The sequence below is a fragment of the Kogia breviceps genome, chromosome 10 (genome assembly GCF_026419965.1).
Source record: "Kogia breviceps isolate mKogBre1 chromosome 10, mKogBre1 haplotype 1, whole genome shotgun sequence".
Taxonomy (NCBI): Eukaryota; Metazoa; Chordata; class Mammalia; order Artiodactyla; family Physeteridae; genus Kogia; species Kogia breviceps.
Window position 1 is genome coordinate 36,163,160 of NC_081319.1, and position 15,311 is coordinate 36,178,470.

General features: G+C 45.9%; 1 protein-coding gene across 2 annotated transcripts in view; it reads left to right on the forward strand.

The window, feature by feature from the left end:
* Window positions 1-5,891: 5,891 nt before the first annotated feature.
* The window catches only part of RFT1 (RFT1 homolog), a 40,710-nt gene continuing 31,290 nt past the window's right edge, over window positions 5,892-15,311 (forward strand). For both annotated transcript variants that reach the window (XM_059076013.2, XM_067043919.1), the window contains exons 1-5: window positions 5,892-6,022; window positions 10,540-10,625; window positions 12,639-12,755; window positions 13,876-14,065; window positions 14,642-14,743. In XM_059076013.2, coding sequence (XP_058931996.1) covers window positions 5,960-6,022; window positions 10,540-10,625; window positions 12,639-12,755; window positions 13,876-14,065; window positions 14,642-14,743 — 558 coding nt within the window. In that variant the 5' untranslated portion in view covers window positions 5,892-5,959. The remainder of the gene's footprint in view (window positions 6,023-10,539; window positions 10,626-12,638; window positions 12,756-13,875; window positions 14,066-14,641; window positions 14,744-15,311) is intronic.

The following is a 15,311-nucleotide window of genomic DNA, read 5'->3' on the forward strand; positions in this document are numbered from 1 at the left end:
AGATCTGCCCTCAGGCTGTGCTTCTCAGAGCTTGGTCCACTGTATCAGAACCACCTAGAGTGCAGGTTAATGCATATTCCTAGGCCCACCCCAGCCTTCCTGAATCAGAACTGTTGAAGTGGAGCCAAAAAATCAGCACTAACAATAAACAACCTGGTTTAGTCCTGGTTAAGGGTCTGAGAGTCACACCGTCCGGTGCAAATTCTGGCACCATCATTTACTTAGCCCTTAGGCAAGTCCCTTAACCCCACTAAGCCTCAGTCTTCTGGTCTGTAAAATGGGGATAATAATGGTGCCTACGTTGTGGGGCTGCTGTGGAGTAAAATGAGATCATGAAAGTGAAGTGTGCAGCATAGTGCCCACACGGGCTCAGCAAATGTGGACTACTAGTAGCACAGCCAAATTCTCATGTCTGGGGACTTCTGAGTGAGGGACAGAGTCTTGAGTTTCTCATGCAGGGAGGGCATTGGTGGAGGTCCTCTGGGCACCAGGAAGCCTCGGCAGGGCAGAGCTAGTGGCTGGTGTACAGGACCATGCCCAGCTCTTCTGCCTCCACCCAGCTGAGGTCCAAGGTCCCGCTTCGCATATCTTCCATCCTGCCTCCCCACCCGTCAGCCACCTCCCTCCCTGCCCTGATGCCCCAGGAGTCTAACTGGCTTGGCAACAGCCCTGGCACTCCCTCCAGCTTTGTAATAAAATAGCTAGCTCAGGTCACCTTTCCCTGGCAGGGAGGCTACCTGCCATGGAGAGCAGGGGGAGGGTGGAGGGGGGGAACCCAGAGAAACAGCTCCTTCAATGACCACCAGTGATAGTCTAGTGTTCTCCCAGAGGTCACTTGCTCTCCAAACCAGGCAACCACCAGGAGAGAACTCTTCTTATCATCATTATCATCATTAATCATTTTGTATCTTGCCATGGGCTAATAAAACTCTTCCACCCTTAAAAAATTTTTAAAGTGAACTTAAAATTTCATTTATGTATGCACTCACTCATTCAATATTGAAATGTCCACTGCTTGTCAGGCACCGGGGCTCAGTGATGATCACCAGGATTGGCAAACTTTTTCTTTAAAAGTCCAGACAGTAAATATTTTCAGTTTTTCAGGCCAAGCTACTCTGCTGTTCTAGTAAGACAGTAGCTGTAGACAACAAGTAAACAAATGGATGGATGTGGTTGTGTTCCAATAAAACTTTATTTGTGGGGAGGGGTAAGATAAGGGTGGAGATTAAGAGGTATAAACTACTATGTATAAAATAAATAAGCTACAAGGATATATTAGAAAACAGGGAACATAGCCAATATTTTATAATAATTGTAAGTGGAATATAACCTTTAAAAATTGTGAATCACTATGTTGTACACCTGAAACTTACATAATATTGTACATCAACTGTACTTCAATTTAAAAAAATAATAATTTGAAAATACAGTGGAAACGTACAATATGATTCCAATCATCTTTCTTCTTTTAGAAAATTTATTTATTTAATTTATTTATTTTTGGCTGCATTGGGTCTTCATTGCTGCATGCAGGCTTTCTCTAGTTGAGGTGAGCGGGGGCTACTCTCCACTGCAGTGCACGGGCTTCTCAGTGCGGTGGCTTCTCTTGTTGTGGAGCATGGGCTCTAGTCGCGCGGTCCTCCGTAGGTGTGGCACGCGGGCTCAGTAGTTGTGGCTCGCGGGCTCTAGAGCGCAGGCTCAGTAATTGTGGCACCTGTGTTCAGTTGCTCCGCGACATGTGGAATCTTCCCGGACCAGGGCTCAAACTCATGTCCCCTTCATTGGCAGGTGGATTCTTAATCACTGCGCCACCAGGGAAGCCCCGATTCCAATTTTCTAAGTAAAAAAACCTTTACTGTAGACCCTGAAATCTGAATTTCATGTAATTTTCATGTGTCATGAAATAGTCTTCTTTTGATTTTTTTCCCAACCTTTTAAAATTATAAAAATTATCCTTAGCTTGCAGGTGGCTTAAAACAGGCAATAGCCAGTGGGTCACAGCTCACCAGCCCTGTGTTTAGCCCTCCACACAGGAGTGTGGCACACAGGAGTGTGCCAGGCCCTGTTGGTGCCAATACCTCTAACAGAGGCAAGCCCTTTGGAGAGGCTCAGCACAGAGGCGGGGGACAACTTCAAGTCCACTGCAGCTCAACCTCTGCAGCTCTCCCAGAGTCCTCATCTGTAATACTTACCTCATGAGTTGTTGAGAGGATGAAGGAGTTAGTACATGCATGTGCAGTGCTCACACGAGCACCTAACATGGAGTCAGTGGTCGGTGCTCACTGATTCTCATTACAGTTCCTTCTCTCCCACACACCCCTGCACCCAACACAGCTCTGGGCACAAAGTGTCTGCTCAATCTCTCCTTGCTAAATCCTACCCTCCAGAATGAGAGAAAAGGGCCCCTGACTCCCTGCCCAGAAGCCCCTTGGGGTCTGTACCCTGGACTCCTGGGAGGCTTTGCACTTTGGACTTAGCTTGGAGCATTTCCCTTTGGCTTCTTTGCCCCCAGTGAAACGATTCCCTAGTCACTCCCAGACCATCCCACCTGGATGCCTAGGGTTAGAGTATGTTGATGTGAAGAGCTCTTGGGGACTTCCCTGGTGGTCCAGTGGTTAAGACTCTGTGATTCCAATGTGGGAGCACGGGTTCGATCCCTGGTCGGCAAACTAAGATCCCACATGCCGTGCAGAGCGGACAAAAAAAAAAGCTCTTGGCTGGTTGCGCTCCAAGGAGGAGCTGTGGAGGAGGCAGCTGCTTGGCTGGGATAAAGGGAGCCAGAGCCCACCTCACCTGCTAGCCCAAGGTCCATGGGGCTGGGCAGGCAGCCCAGGTCAAGGCCTTGGGCATCTCGGCCCACAGGCTGAATACCTCGACCCTCCAGCATTTTGCTCTCCTCTCCAAGTGGTTGCCTAATTTGCTCTGCCTTCCGGAACAGCACCCCTCCCTCCCCGTCTAAAAGCCTCGATTACCTTATCTTACTTCATTCTTTCATAGCACTTATCCCTATGTGAAATTTTATTATTTATTTACTAGGGTTTTTTTTTTTTTCAATCTTCCTTCCACTAGAATTTAAGCTCCTGAAGGGCCAGACTTTTGTCTACTATAATCCTTACAATTGCCATCACAGGGCAGATAATATCCCCTATTTAATAGCTGAGCGTATAGAGGTCACCTGGTTAGTAAGTAGCAGAATGAGGATTCAGGGCCAGGTCTGTCTGACAGTCAAAAGCTTACATTCTGGGGCTTCCCTGGTGGCGCAGCGGTTGAGAGACCTCCTGCTCATGCAGGCGACACGGGTTCGTGCTCCGGTCCGGGAGGATCCCACATGCCGCAGAGAGGCTGGGCTTGTGAGCCGTGGCGGCTGAGCCTGTGCGTCCAGAGCCTGTGCTCCGCAACGGGAGAGGCCACAACAGTGAGAGGCCCGCGTACCGCAAAAAAAAAAAAAAAAAAAAAAAAAAAAAAAAAAAAAAAAAAAGCTTACATTCTGAGCCCCTGCCATAAGACAGAACTTGATTAATCTGGCAAGATGGTAGAGGGACATGCATAGGTCTTGAACCCCATAGTCTGTTTTCAGCAGTAGTAGCAGCAATAACAGGTCAGGAAGCATTCATGGGTGTCCTGGGGGTTTTCTCTAACACTGCTGCAGGAGGCAAAGCCAAATGTACTTCATTCCTGCCTTATTGGAACTCATGGGATGTTTAGACATAGCCTAGTCTCTTCACTGCAAAGCAGACTGTGCTAAGAGCTATAAAGGGTTACAAAGTGCTTTATAGGTGCTGTGTTTTTTTAAAAATAAATTTATTTATTTGTTTTTAGTTTTGGCTGTGTTGGGTCTTCGTTGCTGTGCGCAGGCTTTCTCCAGTTGCGGCGAGCGGGGGCTACTCTTTTTTTTTGGGGGGGGGGATATGCGGGCCTCTCACTGTTGTGGCCTCTCCCATTGCGAAGCACAGGCTCCGGACGCGCAGGCTCAGCGGCCATGGCTCACGGGCCCAGCCGCTCCGCAGCATGTGGGATCTTCCCGGACCGGGGCACGAACCCGTGTCCCCTGCATCAGCAGGCAGATTCTCAACCACTGCGCCACCAGGGAAGCCCGGGGGCTACTCTTCATTGCGGTGCACGGGCCTCTCACTGTCATGGCTTCTCTTGTTGCAGAGCGCAGGTTCTAGGCGCACGGGCTTCAGTAGTTGTGGCAGGCGGGCTCAGTAGTTGTGGCTCACGGGCTCTAGAGCGCAGGAGGCCGTTTTTGAGCTGCACCTTGAAGGGAAAGAGCGCTTGGTCAGACAAAGGGACATACAGGCAGAGAGAACACAGAGGAGGAAACTTGCTGAGCCCATTGGAGGACCCAGGAAGCGCCTTTGACTGCCCTGGAATGCAGGAGGTCCTCCCCCACTGGTCAGTGGCCAGTGCCGGGCTGGTAGCCCTGAGAAGAGCAGCAGCTTAGTTGCTCCACGGCATGTGAGATCCTCCCAGGCCAGGGATCAAACCCGTGTCCCCTGCATTGGCAGGTGGATTCCTAACCACTGCACTATGAGGGAAGCCCTACAGGTGCTGCCTTAATCTGCTTAGGCTGTTGTAATAGAATACCATAGGCTGGGTGGCTTAAACAACAGGAATTTATTTCTTGCAATCCTGAAGGCTGGGAAGTCCAAGATAAAGTGGCCAATTCAGTTCTTGCTGAGAGCCCTCTTCTTGGTTTGCAGCCAGCTGCCTTCTTGCTGTATCCTCACATGGCAGGGAGAGAGTTCCTCTCTCTCATCTCTTCTTGTAAGGTCACTAACCCCATTCTCGAGGGCTCCACTCTCATGACCTAATTACCTCCCAAAGGTCCCACCTCCAATTACCACCACGTTGGAAATTAGGGCTTCAACATATGAATTTGTGGAGGACACAAACATTCAGTCCATAGCAGGTGCTGTTATACTCACAAGTCAGAACACTGGGGCCTGGGAGGGTAGGCAGTGCCATTTGGAAAGGAAGGCACTTTGGCCAGAGGTGGCAGCAGAGCAAAGGCCAATTTGGGCCTGTCTGAGGAAATGTAAGGGATCCAAATGGCGAAAGCCTAGAATGTGTTGTGAAAGGGCAGCGAGAGTGTGAAAGGTGGTTGAAAGGTAGGTTGGGTCAAATCACCGAGTGCCTAAAAGAAATAGATGAGGCTTCCTATGGCCCGCATAGCAGATGATAGGAGCATGGACAGAACAACAGCCGATTGTGTCGGGCACTTTACATGTTATGAAGCTCGTTCCTACCATTCTTCTGCTCTGTCCTCACAATTGGTGGCATGCAGACAAGAGAGGCAAGTTTAGAATCAGGAGCCTGGGGTCCACTCCACCCAGGTAAAAGTATATATGAACAAGTCACTTCACGTCTCCACGTCTGACCTTACTCATCTCTGACAACAGGTCCCAATTTTCAACTTTTGAGAAAGGATTACACAAAACCACACATATGAAGATGCTGTATTTAACTTCTGGTCCTCAGTTCTTTCGTTGTAAAATTGGGACAATCCTGTCTAGTCTAATTCAGGGGACCGTGTCCGTGGTTTGTAAGCGAGGACCAAATGGCAAAAATCTTATTACGGAGGCCAGTGAATAGTTTGTTCCTTTTGACAGATGAGGCCACGGAAGTTAGTGTTTCTTGGTTGGTGGGCTGGGAGCCTCAGAGAAGGGCTTTGGCTACTTTAATAGCGCCTCCTAGTATTGTCACAGTATTTAACTTATTTGGAACAGGGAGGCATAGGCACAGAAACCACACGTCCTCTCAAACGGGAGAGGCGATGCGGCGCAACCACGCTGACTCATCCTAATCCGGTCCACTTAAAGGGCCAAATCTTCCCGTGCCCTGCCTCCGCCGTACAAAATCGCCAATCAGCGAACGAGTCGCTCCGTGACGCTATCTTCTTGCGACAAAGCCGGCCGTCTGAGGCGTTTACTGGTGACGGACGCCGGGCGCTGAGGCTATGCGTCCCGGGGAGGTGCTGGGCCAGGCGGCTCGGCTGGCCTCCTCTGGTCTCCTCCTGCAGGTACTCCGCCGGGCCGGCCACAGGCCGTTCCGCAGCCGGGATTCACGGGGAGGTGGCCCTGGGGCCCTGGAGAGCCCATCCCGGGGTAGACCCAGCCCTGGCGTGGACCCCGCTACTACGGAGGGGTTCCGCGAGAGGCGGTGGAGGCGGCGGCCGAGAGGGGACACCTGGGCCCGGAGCTGGGAGCCTGTGTCCAGAATCCTGGCTGGGAGACTGCAAACAAACCACTTTCCTTTTGAGCATTTTATATCCCATATGGCAGTAGGGAAGGGTTAGATCAGGTGGCCGGGGTGCCTCTGGTGCTCTAGAATCTCATATATATATATATATATATATATATATATATATATATATATATATATATATATATATATATAAAACATCTTTATTGGAGTATAACTGTTTTACAATGGTGTGTTAGTTTCTGCTTTACAACAAAGTGAATCAGTTATACATATACATATGTTCCCATATCTCTTCCCTCTTGCGTCTCCCTCCCTCCCACCCTCCCTATCCCACCCCTCTAGGTGGTCACAAAGCACAGAGCTGATCTCCCTGTGCTATGCGGCTGCTTCCCACTAGCTATCTATTTTACATTTGGTAGTGTATATATGTCCATGCCACTCTCTCACTTCGTCACAGCTTACCCTTCCCCCTCCCCATATCCTCAAGTCCATGCTCTAGTAGGTCTGTGTTTTATTCCCGTCCTACCACTAATCTCTTCATGACATTTTTTTCCTTAGATTCCATATATATGTGCTAGCATACGGTATTTGTTTTTCTCCTTCTGACTTACTTCACTCTGTGTGGCAGACTCCAGGTCTATCCACCTCATTACAAATAACTCAGTTTCATTTCTTTTTATGGCTGAGTAATATTCCGTTGTATATATGTGCCACATCTTCCTTATCCATTCATCTGTTGATGGACACTTAGTTTGCTTCCATGTCCTGACTATTGTAAATAGAGCTGCAATGAACATTTTGGTACATGACTCTTTTTGAATTATGGTTTTCTCAGGGTATATGCCCAGTAGTGGGATTGCGGGGTTGTATGGTAGTTCTATTTGTAGTTTTTTAAGGAACCTCCATACTGTTCTCCATAGTGGCTGTATCAATTTACATTCCCACCAGCAGTGCAAGAGTGTTCCCTTTTCTCCACACCCTCTCCAGCATTTATTGTTTCTAGAGTTTTTGATGATGGCCACTCTGACCGGTGTGAGATGATATCTCATTGTAGTTTTGATTTGCATTTCTCTAATGATTAATGATGTTGAGCATAGAATCTCATATATTTTTAAGGCAAGGGTTTATTTTTTCCACGTCCCACTCCTTACCCTCAAACACTTTTTTCAAACTCTGACTCCCACTGAGTTCAGAGAGACAGTAAGGCATGGCGAAGAACAGGGACCTGGGCTCAGACAGGCCTGGACTGGAATCTTGGTTCTACCATGTTCTTGTTGCATGACCCAGGACAAGTGACTTCACCTGCTAAGCTTCAGCTCCTCCTCAGAAAATGGAGGTAATAATAGTACCTAGCTCATAAGGTTGCTGTGAGGCTAGGTTGGGGTTATTTGGATAATTGCACTTAACAGTAGTATCCTCTGGCTCTTAGTATGCACTCTTCCTTAAGGCAGTGTGACCTTGGACAAGTCACTTTCCCTTCTTGGCCCAAATTTTCACATCAGATATGGTGCATGCCAGTTGATCCAAATGGTATTGTAAAGATTCTTTTAATGCTACAACCTGGTCATTCTAAGTCATGTGGCTCAGTTTCTCTATGTCTCACTCTTGACCCGTTCAACCCTTCCTCACAAAAGTCCTGAATCTACCTTTCCCCTTGTTTTAGAGAGGCAGCATTTCACATAGAGGTTAGGAGAAAGTGCCAGGCAGACTAGGCTCAAGTTTGGGCCTTGCCACTTGCTAGATGCCTGCACTTGGGGAAAATCTCTTGACTTGTACAATCATCAGTTTCCTCATCTTAAATGAGAACAATAATGCAACCTCATAATGTCATTAGGGAGATTAAATGAAATGCCTAAATGCCTGGCATAAGTACTTAATAAATGTTAGCTAGTTTTATTATGGTTATATGAATTTTTAAAATGGTCACTGTAGGGGTGAAATGAGCCAATCTATGTAAGGCATGTAGAAGAATTCCTTGCACAAGATATGCACTTAATAAACACTAGCTAGTCATCTAACCCTAAATTAGGTGAACCCTAAGTTAGCTAGTTGTGTTTTTTTTTTCTCTTTCACAACATTAATAACTGAATTCAGTGCTTTAGCCACAGTGTTGATTGTTCAACCTTTGATGATACCTTAATACTGAGATTAGCTTCATTAAAAGAAAAAAGTCAGGGCTTCCCTGGTGGCGCAGTGGTTGAGAGTCCACCTGCCGATGCACAGGACACGGGTTCGTGCCCTGGTCCGGGAAGATCCGCGGAGCGGCTGGGCCCGTGAGCCATGGCCACTGAGCCTGTGCATCCTGAGCCTGCGCTCCGCAACGGGAGAGGCCACAACAGTGAGAGGCCCGCATAACGCAAAAAAAAAAAAAAAAAGAAAACAAGTCATAGCAGAAAACAAACTAGACTAGGAGTCTGGTGGCCTTACCCATAAGGTCAAGCCGGGTCATTTGCTTGCCATGTGGGCAAATCCCTTTGCTCGAGTTTACTTGCTTCCCATGCATTCACCCGGTTGCTTTTAGGAGTCAGGTAATTAACAGATGTGAAAGGGCTTTTTTTTTTTTTAAAACTGTTAAATCCTTTACAAAGTTAAATGAAGACTGTGTTGCTCATAAGGGCCACTATATGGAGCAAATACTGGGGAGTGTGAGCAACCTCATAGCTTCATTAGCTCAATCCTTTATTCAAACCAATTAGGAGATATGGATATAGCCTAAGACATTAAGTTTCTTAGTGATAACTTTGAAGTTAACATAAATGTGTGCATGTGGTTTTTTTTTTTAATAGCTATAATCTTTAGGTTTATTGGAGTGTTTTAATTCAGTCTTGCGCGCTTTCTCAAATTACAATGCAGACACTTGAGGTAACTTTGCAAGTACATTGTGTTCTGAAAGAATTTAAGAGCTTATTCTCTGTAACTCTGAGCCAGCCTTAGTGTATTAATGCCTTTCATTTGTATGCATTTTTCAAAAATGCTTTCACTTCCAAGATGTTTTTTGATCCTTGTCATCAACTCTCTGTGATAGGTAGCCTCACTTGACAGGGATGAAAATTGAGGCTTACAGAAATTAGAAGATGATGGGTTTAGCTAAATGGTGAGTTGAGACTCAGCTGAGTACTTTTTCCGTTAAGAGCTGCATGAATTGGTTTCAAATCTCTGAAATTGAATACAGAATTTGGTGTCTATGTATGTACTCACATGTTTCTAAGGAGAGGCTACCAAGCTTTCATCAGACTTTGAAAAGATCACCTTTGACTCCATAAAGGTTAACACTGTGATACCTTGGCTTTGGAGACCTTGCTGCTCTGTGACACTTCAGGGACAGTGTTAGACTGCAATCTCCCTTTTTGGTCATACCTTCCCCCCGGAGATTTTCAGACCACTGTGGTCCATCGGCATAGTTTGATTGAATTTTCCAGATTGCAACTGTTCACGTGTAACTCTGAGAGTGCTTGACACAGAAGTGAACTGTCATTTGCTCTGGAGTGCCCTTGAGTTATATCTGTGTTGCTGCCAGGATGCAGAGGGGGTGTCACTTAGTGAGGCTTGCACCCCAGCCATCATCCCCATCTGGCAACCTCACTTAATTGCAACCTGTTTTTCTCTGTCTCATGGGAAGAATTCTTTGTTCAGGTGGTTTTCTTGAATTCACAGGCTTGAAAGTCTCAGGATGTATCATTTTCAAATGCCAATAGCTGGACTCTGTTTCCCTTTCCCCTCTATTTTATAGTATCTTATTGCAGTTGTTTGAAAGGCATTTCAGTTCCTCTCTGGAAAGTGGCAAATATTCAGTAAATAAACATAGACTTTTCTGTTTTCTAATTGAGAAACCAAAGTTCAAAGAGATTAAATGTCATTGTCAGATCCTTAGATATTACTAGGCAAAGAAGGAGAAATTAGATTCTGTGATTCCTGGTAAATCTGCTGTATTCTGCAGACTCCCACTTGCTAAGTGTGTGCTCTTTCTAAACAGGCTGGAGAGAGGGCCAATGTGAAGCACTAACTAGAATTCCCTTTCTGCTCCCTAGAGTGCCTGACTGAACTTGAAGAAATTCAGCGAATCTGTCAGGGCCTCCCTCTTCTCATCAGTAAATTAGGGAGACTTCCACACACTTTCTTGGGTTCTTTGACCATTGCATGAGAGTGCCAAGAGACCCCAAGGAATGAGATTTCAGAAGCAGTGCAGACAGGTTGAGCATTTTAAAGAGAATCTCTCTGGCAAAGCTGCTGTATGTCATTACATTAAGAAGAGCAGCCATCTTGTGTTCATTTCAGCAAAGTAAACCTTCCCGATATAATTTATTCTTATGTATTTTTTTTCTTTTTCTGTAGGTGTTGTTTCGATTGATCACATTTGTCTTAAATGCATTTATTCTTCGCTTCCTGTCAAAGGAAATCGTTGGCATAGTGAATGTCAGGTAAGAAGGGGTGTACCCTGGCATTGTCCACAACTCACATCCCTAGTCGGGTTTTCTTCAGACTCTGTACCTGTGTGTCACCCTTGGATTTTAGAAGCATGGACCTTTACCAGAAGCAGAGTGTTTCAACAGTGGGCTGAAGAGAAGCGTTAGGCGATGTTGCTTTTAATGGACCCATGGTGTGTTTTCCATTAGCAGCCTCCAAATACACATTTCTCTGCCTGCTCTTCTGCTGTGCCTTAGAATCCAGGAGAGGAGTGGGAGTAATTCACTGCAAACTCCAACTCAGGTATAATCCTGTGTTCTCATCCTGCTGACAGCAAAGGAAGCAGGAATTCTGCAGATCGTGAGGATGTGCCTTGTAATTGCAGGGCTGGAACAGCCACCTTCCTTCACTCCTCGGTGAATTTTATAATTGGAAAGTGGCAGTGGGATGAGAGTTGAGTCCTTGTCATTAGTTCCTTGGAGGCTCTTAGAAAGCCAACTTGCTTTGTCTTTTAGACTCTGTTTCTTCTACTCTCCTCCTGTCTGTTCAAGGACACCCACACATATTCTGTCTTCACAAATGACACAAAAGTATATGAAGTGATGTGAGTGCTCAGTATAGCTCAGCTTCCCAGGTGTGTCTTCATGTCCTAGTAAACAAGACATTATGTTCCAGACAGCATTTCACATCTAATATTTACTGAACATAACGCTCTTGGCTCTGTTCTCAGAGCTTAGAGAAGGGTCTCAAACTTTGATGGGCAAAGGAATCATCTGGAGAGGTTTGCAATTGGTAGGACTGAGGGGGTGCCCAGGAATCTGCACTTTGACAAGTTTTTCAGGTGATTTTGAAATAGGGACCATACTTTAAGAAATGCTCTTTTTGGGACTTCCCTGCTGGTGCAGTGGTTAAGAATTCGCCTGCCAATGCAGGGGACACGGGTTCAATCCCTGGTCCGGGAAGATCCCATGTGCCACAGAGCAATGAAGCCCATGCGCCACAACTACTGAGCCCGCGTGCCACAACTACTGAAGCCCGCCCACCCTGGAGCCTGTGCTCCACAGCAAGAGAAGCCCGTGCACCACAACAAAGAGTAGCCCCAGCTGCCGCAATTAGAGAAAGCCTGCATGCAGCAACGAAGACCCAACGCAGCCAAAAATAAATAAATAAATGAATTTACTAAAAAAAATAAGAAATGCTCTTGTAAAAGCAGGAAGGAAGAGGGCCAAAGCCTCTTAGGTACTCAGACTTTAAAGCACTTTGGGCCTCTCCCCACTAGCCTCGCCCAGATTTGCAGATCCCTGCATTGACAGCCCTTGTCTGGCCTGTCCACCTGCTTAAGGTATAGTTCAGTCTCATTGGGACAGAAGCACTAGTTCACAGAATGGTCCCTGGACAACCTCAGGTACCTTAGCCCTGGGCCATCCTCATTCTGGCTTCATGCAGTCAACTGCCTGTTGAGGAAGGGGAACTGTAGCTACTCTTTGCTAAGGTGCAGGAGGGTCCACCAGGTAAGCCCGCCAGGAGGAACGTGGGCAAGCCTGCCCATCTGGGTTGCAGCAGTCCCAGTAGTGGTTGCCAGCCTCATTGCCTGTGTTGAGATTCTCCACTCAATAGAGCCTCAGCTTCTTTCATAGGGGTCGTTAGGTCACTAGTTGCAGGGTGGCCAAGAGGCCCTCTTGCTGTGTGGGTTCATGTCTTGTCCTTTTTTCCCCCTTATGGTCAGAGCCACACCTCTGTATAGGCACAAAGGCTGCAGGCTTTGGGGGCCTCTGTGGCAGTTTCTGTCCTAGTCATAACTATCTATAGGCACATGCTCATATGTCCCTTGTTTGGTTCCTAACTCTCCTATTTTATGGATCAGATTAGCTGGAGAGGGGACTTCTGTAAGAAACCATTGCCCCCCGCCAATCACCACCAGTGATTTATGACCAAGACTTTTCCTCCTCCCAATTGCTGGCAAAATCCCAGAAGTTGTCTCTATGAAAAAACTAGACATCATGTTGATTGCTGCTTTTCCTTTACAGGCTAACACTGCTTTACTCTACCACCATCTTCCTGGCCAGAGAGGCCTTCCGCAGAGCATGTCTGAGTGGCAGCACCCAGCGGGACTGGAGCCAGACCCTCAACCTCCTGTGGCTAACGTGAGTTGTGCTTTGGCCAGAGACAGTTTCACAGAGGCAAGTGTGATAAGTGTGAGAAATTAAACAGCAACACTTGCCTAAAGCTGAATAGTTTCCAGCTTGGGTTTTGCAGTGGGCTTCTGGGCCCTTGGCGTGGGACAGGAAGGGGAGAACATCTGTGTGAAGGAGCATCCCTGGCTGTTTTCTCTCTGGATGGCCAGGAGCCAGGAGGAAGCTCCGGGTAGGCATTTCTATGCCACGTTTCTAATCCCACTTCTACCCTCTTTGGAGGCTGTTTCTGCTATTTTGATTCCCACTGGGCCTGTGCCATCTTTTTTATTCCTAACCTTTTTCCTTAGTTTTCTGCACTTTTAACAGCCACTTATTATTTTTTGAAAGCCTTTTAAGGGTTTCTTTGTATCTCTCCTCAATTTTGTTATGTCGATTTCAGTTCTGAGCCTTTTAGAATATTCTTGAGGACCAAGTACATCAGCTAAAAATTGTAATGGCTTTTCTGCAGTTTGATCCCTGCCAGGAGGGCTAGTAATTAAAATGGTTTCCCAGTCCTTCCCTTGCATAACTCCGTATTACTTCATGGAGATGACTGTCATAAGGGCTGGTAGGTGTTTATTTTATTAGAGGAATGACTGTTAGCCACCCAGTCATATTGAAGTGCTCTCTGGTCGCACCTGAAGGGATACTGTGCACTGGACTACCAGTTATATGAGGTACATGGACCAGCTATATACTGTCCTTCAGTTATTCTAGTGCAAACAGGAGGCACTTCTGGGAGTTTTACTTACGAGTCATTGTAACACAGTGGATAGGAGTGCAGGCTTTGGAGTTAGATTGGGATTGGGTCCTACTTCTGCCCTGAATAGCTGTCTATGACCTTGGCCAAATTACCCAATGATTGTCAGCCTTAGTTTCCTCATCTTTTCAATGGGGGTAATGACAGAGTATCATTGTGAGGAGTCAGTGAGATAAAGGGGGTGAATCATATGCCTGGCATGTAGTAAGTGCCTGAATAAGTGTTAGCTATTTTTATTATGACTATATTTCTTTTCTGTTCAATGTTACTATTTTAATATATTTTTATTTTTATATTTAGCATATTAAGAGACATTTTTTCCCTTTCTAGCGTCCCTTTGGGTGTGTTTTGGTCCGTGTTCCTGGGCTGGGCCTGGCTACAGTTGCTCGCAGTACCCGATCCTGACATCATCCCCCACTATGGAACTGGAGTGGTGTTGTTTGGGTTCTCAGCAGTGGTGGAACTTCTGGGAGAGCCCTTCTGGGTCTTGGCACAAGCACATATGTTTGTCAAGCTCAAGGTCAGTGTGCCTTCTGCTATGAATGAGAAATGAGAAGAATAGGAGAAAGAGTGATTTTTTAAAAATGCTTTTATAGGAGAGAATGGTCTTTTCAGATTTGCATCTGAAAAAATATTTGGAAAAAAGTAACATGATCAGTTCAGTTCATTCACTTGAGATTTGTCAGATGAGTTTGGTTGAAGTTTACCTCTGCTGCACTATTAATGAAGAATAGGTTTTGTTAATAGGGAAGTTATTAGTGTAAGTAAGAATTTAAAAGGACGTTTTTCAGATTTTTCTAGTGATTCTATTTAGTTGTATATGAATATTAAATTTTCATCTTTTAAAATATATTATTTGATACATATAAAAGAATATAGTGTGTAACATATATTTAAATCTTAAAGCATGATAATATACTGAAGGTCCATGAACCTACCACCCAACCCAAGAAGTAGAACATTATTAATACTGTGTCCAGCCATATGCCCCTCCCCTACCACCAGGGTAACCACTATCCCAGATTTTCTAGGATTTCTTTGCATCTTTAGTTTTTAATAATGTTTGTAAAGTGTACCCTTTACCATGGGTTTGCAGGTGATTGCTGAGAGCCTGTCAGTAATCCTCAAGAGCGTCCTGACAGCTTTTCTCGTGCTGTGTTTGCCTCACTGGGGACTGTATATTTTCTCTTTGGCCCAGGTAGGAGTTATGACTTTTAACTTTTGTATAATCTCTGTTTCTCCATCTGTTTTTTACTTCTTGTTTCTGTTACTCCGTGATTTACATTTGCAGTATTCATGCCTGTGGAGAAGGCTGGAAGCTCTAGAAAGGTGGTCTTGGCACTGCTTCTCTGGCTGCCGTGTCCATCCCGCTGCATATACTGACACCACTGGTGTTTGTGGGGACCTGGTGAGGGCCACATCCAGCCTTGTTGTCAGACATAAAAACTCCTTTAGACATTCTGTGGGCAAGCCCAGCCCGTATCAAACTGATCTTTGATTGTCTGACAATCCTATGGAGGAGAGAAAGAGCAGTAAGGGGGTGGGGTGGGAATCAAATTGTATGTGTGTTATTTTCTCTGGATTTCAATCAGTTGTTTTCAGAATAGCAGGAAACTCTGACAAGTCTTTTTTTGTTTGTTTTTTGTTTTTTTTAAAATTAATTTATTTATTTTTGGGTGTGTTGGGTCTTCGTTTCTGTGCGAGGGCTCTCTCTAGTTGCAGCAAGCGGGGACCACTCTTCATCGCGGTGCGCGGGCCTCTCACTA